Genomic DNA, 3,377 nt, shown 5'->3' on the forward strand with positions numbered 1-3,377 from the left:
TGTGTGTGTGTGTGTGTTTTCCAGGTATGATTTTTATTTTTATTTTTTTGTGGCCAGCTCAGCCAGTCCTGAAGAGTGGGGCTGGCACAGCATGTGCTATTGGGGATCAAATTGTGAGATTGAACTGCAGTCTCTGTGCTTGCCTAAGTCTGCTGAGTTATCTCACTGGCCCCCAAGTACAGTTTTTGTTACGTATATATAGTACAGGATCTACAGGGTCTCACTACACAAATCAGTCTTATAGTGATCCTCCTATTTTCAGCCTCCTAAGTGCTGGGATTACAGGCCCATGCCACCATGCCCAGTCTCAGTTGCCATCTCAGCATGCCCCTGGGGGGGTGCTGGCATGGCATGCTGGGGATCGAACCATGGTCTCTGAGCTTGCCTGAGCAGGTGCTTTAGTCCGCTGAGCTATCCGGCTGGCCCTAGCTTCAGGTACAATTTTTAAAGATTTCTTTTTCCCATAGAAAATAATAAAAATTAGCCACTTAAAAGAGCTAGAGTGAGGGTAAGGAAGAGTATTGTGGGCAAATAGAATAGCATATTGGGTAATAGGAAAAGAAGTTGGAAGACATAAGGCAAAAATGTAAGCAGTAGTCAGTTCATAGGAATCCCTGGATGCTCTGCATTTACATTTACATTTTATATTTATGTCTATGTAAAGCCACTGAAGGATTTTTAAGTAAAGTTAGATAGGCAGCTAAGTAAAAGATTTCCATATTATAATAATCCCATGGCTGGGAACATATTCACATAGTCAAGTAATTTAAATCAGTAACAAATGTAATATTTATTCAATAACAGGGACAATAAGTTTGTTAACTACTTAGCTATAAGATACATTATTCTTACTTCAATCCCCACACTAAAATGATTAAAGAGTAAAGTTGAAAAAATTACTGTATTTCATATGTTAGACAAAGATGAGTTAATGTGACATGTGAGACCCTCTTAATCTACTGGGAAAAGTGAACATTCAGAAGTGCTTTGCATGAGAGATTCTTCATGCTTCCAAAGCACATACAAGCACATGTTGTACCTCACTGGTGAGTGGACCAGGAGCGTGGTGCACTGGGTGATCCTGGGGAGCAGTTCTGAGGATCATGCAGTCTTGGGTGTGGCTGTGGCTGACGTGGAACGGAGGGAAGTGGAACGGAGGAAGCTCACAGAACTCTGAGAACAAGTTCTGATGGTCTCCAAGGACCCTTATACGATCTAAGAGAAGTCAAGAAGTCCAGGGTGAGAGGAACCTGGTGTCATGGCCTGGTAGACAGATGGCAGTCTGTGATTGGCAGTGGTGAGGAGGGGCAGAAGGCAGGCTAGCCAAAGACACGTGCAGCCGTGGAGACAGTCAGCACGTGGTTTCTACCAAATAAAGTGCATGAGCTTGGCTAATCACATTACTCCTGAGATCTCCTGAGTGTTTCCCTGACATCTCCCTGTATCTGTTGCCTGAGTGGTGATGGTGGGGTATGATTGAGTTAGCAGCCTGTGTGCTGCCTCAATGGATCTGAAGCTCTCTTACCAGACAGAGCTCTCATGGGAGAGATGGGTAAAAAAGCACTGCATGGTTTTAAGTGCATAATCTGAGTAGTCCTCATGAAGTTTAAGTATCCTGTACCATGAAAATTCCTACAGTGAAAAGAAATCTATGAATTCCTTCCAATGAAAAGAAATTAAATGAAGTTTACCCAATATGGCCAGTGAGTCTCTTTCACTTACGTGAGCATCGTCTGGCAGTTTATTCATCTAAGATGTATTTATTTCCCCGAAATCATCTGTTATGAAATTTAGTCTTAGTCCTACATTAAGGGAAATTGAATGAGATAAGTAAGGTAGCTTTGTAAATCTGTCCCCAGTATAGCTCACTTTTGCATTAAAAATAATTCTAAGTGGATAAAGATAAATTGGAGGACCTCCCTTGCTTTATCTTTACTTATATCTGCAAGCAACAGAAAATTTAATGCAATATTTTCTTTTAATCTCATGGCAGTTTCAAGTCATGGGTCAAAAGTGGTACCTGGATAACTTTTATCATGCAATATCATTTAACTTTACAACAAGTGAATGTGCTGCAGAAGTGTGTTTGAATCTGTATCCAGCAACTGATTACACAGTGAATATCACCCTGCTGGGGCCTCCTGAGCAGCATTCAGTACAAACGACAATCACGACTGCACCAACAGGTAGGTGTTGATGTCCTTGTGTTTTGTACCAGGGAACCGTGTCTGAACTGAACTGTGCAGAGTGGGGCAGCATAAGGGATGTGGGTTAGGAAATGGGTTCTAGTTCTAGACCCTCGCTGGTGGGAAGGGATGCAGATTTTTTTTTTTTTTTTACCATTCTGTTCATTCTTTAATCCTTTGGGTATGACAGATAAATTTACAGGCAGCCAGGAGAAGGGGGTGGGCAGTGTAGCCTTTGCTCTTGAGCTACAGTAAGTACATGAGGCATGAATGCATCTGTTGTTTCCCAATTTGGTAAGCGTGGGGATGATCTGAAGAGCTCATTGAAATACGGATTCCAGGGGCTTTACTGCAGAGGTTCTAATTCAGTTAAGTTTAGGATGAGCATCCAAAACTTTTGTTCCTTGCAAACTCCCAGGCCTTGCTAGTCCTCCCAGCTGACATTTGGAGAGTGCTGCTTCAGTTGCATAGATCTTAGCTATCTGTAGGCAGTTTAAAAGTCACAGAGATATGATAAAAGCAGAGGCAAAAAAATGTGATTATTAAACTAATTCTGTCTGCTCAGGCCTCAGAAGCCTGTGTGTTAAAACTTGCCCTGGTTGGTGAAATTTTCCTGATGATTGGGTATCATCTTCATCTCTTCCCACATTCCAGCTGCAGTGACTACAGACCCTCCTTCTCCTGGGTACTCTCTTCCCCTACGGCAGCTCTTGTGTGTATTCCACAGGTCCAAATCAGAATATCCACACTGTACAGGCGTAATCTGAGTCCTGACCTTCCTTTCCACCTGAGATTCACAGGATCAATAGACAGACAAATGAGAAGTAAAGCATCCACTTTATTGATCTGGGCAAGTCCCCAGGAATTGACCCCCTAAAAGATTTCAAGTAAAAGCTGTATTGGAGGAGAAGGTTTAACTATCCTGGCAACTGCATCTGCAAGCAAGCCTTGACTGACTCATGCACCCACTGTCAGCAAAGCAGCAGAGGAGAGGGCAGTGGACAGGTATCTATTGTTTACCTCTTGGATGCCAGAGGTATACGAAGTGTCCCTAATGCTTGAGCACAGGCAGGTCCCAGGGAAGAAGAGCCTGGTAATATGTGAACACTGCTCCCTAGGAAAGGTGACCCAAGCAATAGTAGCTCTTATCAGCCAGATAACATATTTATTATTACTTCTCCCAGAATCAGT

The 3,377-nt window shown here is 42.8% G+C and overlaps 1 protein-coding gene across 1 annotated transcript in view; it reads left to right on the plus strand.

Moving 5' to 3' along the window:
* Nucleotides 1-3,377, plus strand: part of Susd1 (sushi domain containing 1) — a 210,349-nt gene that overhangs the window by 116,967 nt on the left and 90,005 nt on the right. The window contains exon 9 of the mRNA XM_023707549.1: nucleotides 1,994-2,186. Coding sequence (XP_023563317.1) covers nucleotides 1,994-2,186 — 193 coding nt within the window. The remainder of the gene's footprint in view (nucleotides 1-1,993; nucleotides 2,187-3,377) is intronic.

Source organism: Octodon degus, unplaced genomic scaffold (assembly GCF_000260255.1).
Source record: "Octodon degus isolate 3935 unplaced genomic scaffold, OctDeg1.0 scaffold00297, whole genome shotgun sequence".
Classification (NCBI taxonomy): Eukaryota; Metazoa; Chordata; class Mammalia; order Rodentia; family Octodontidae; genus Octodon; species Octodon degus.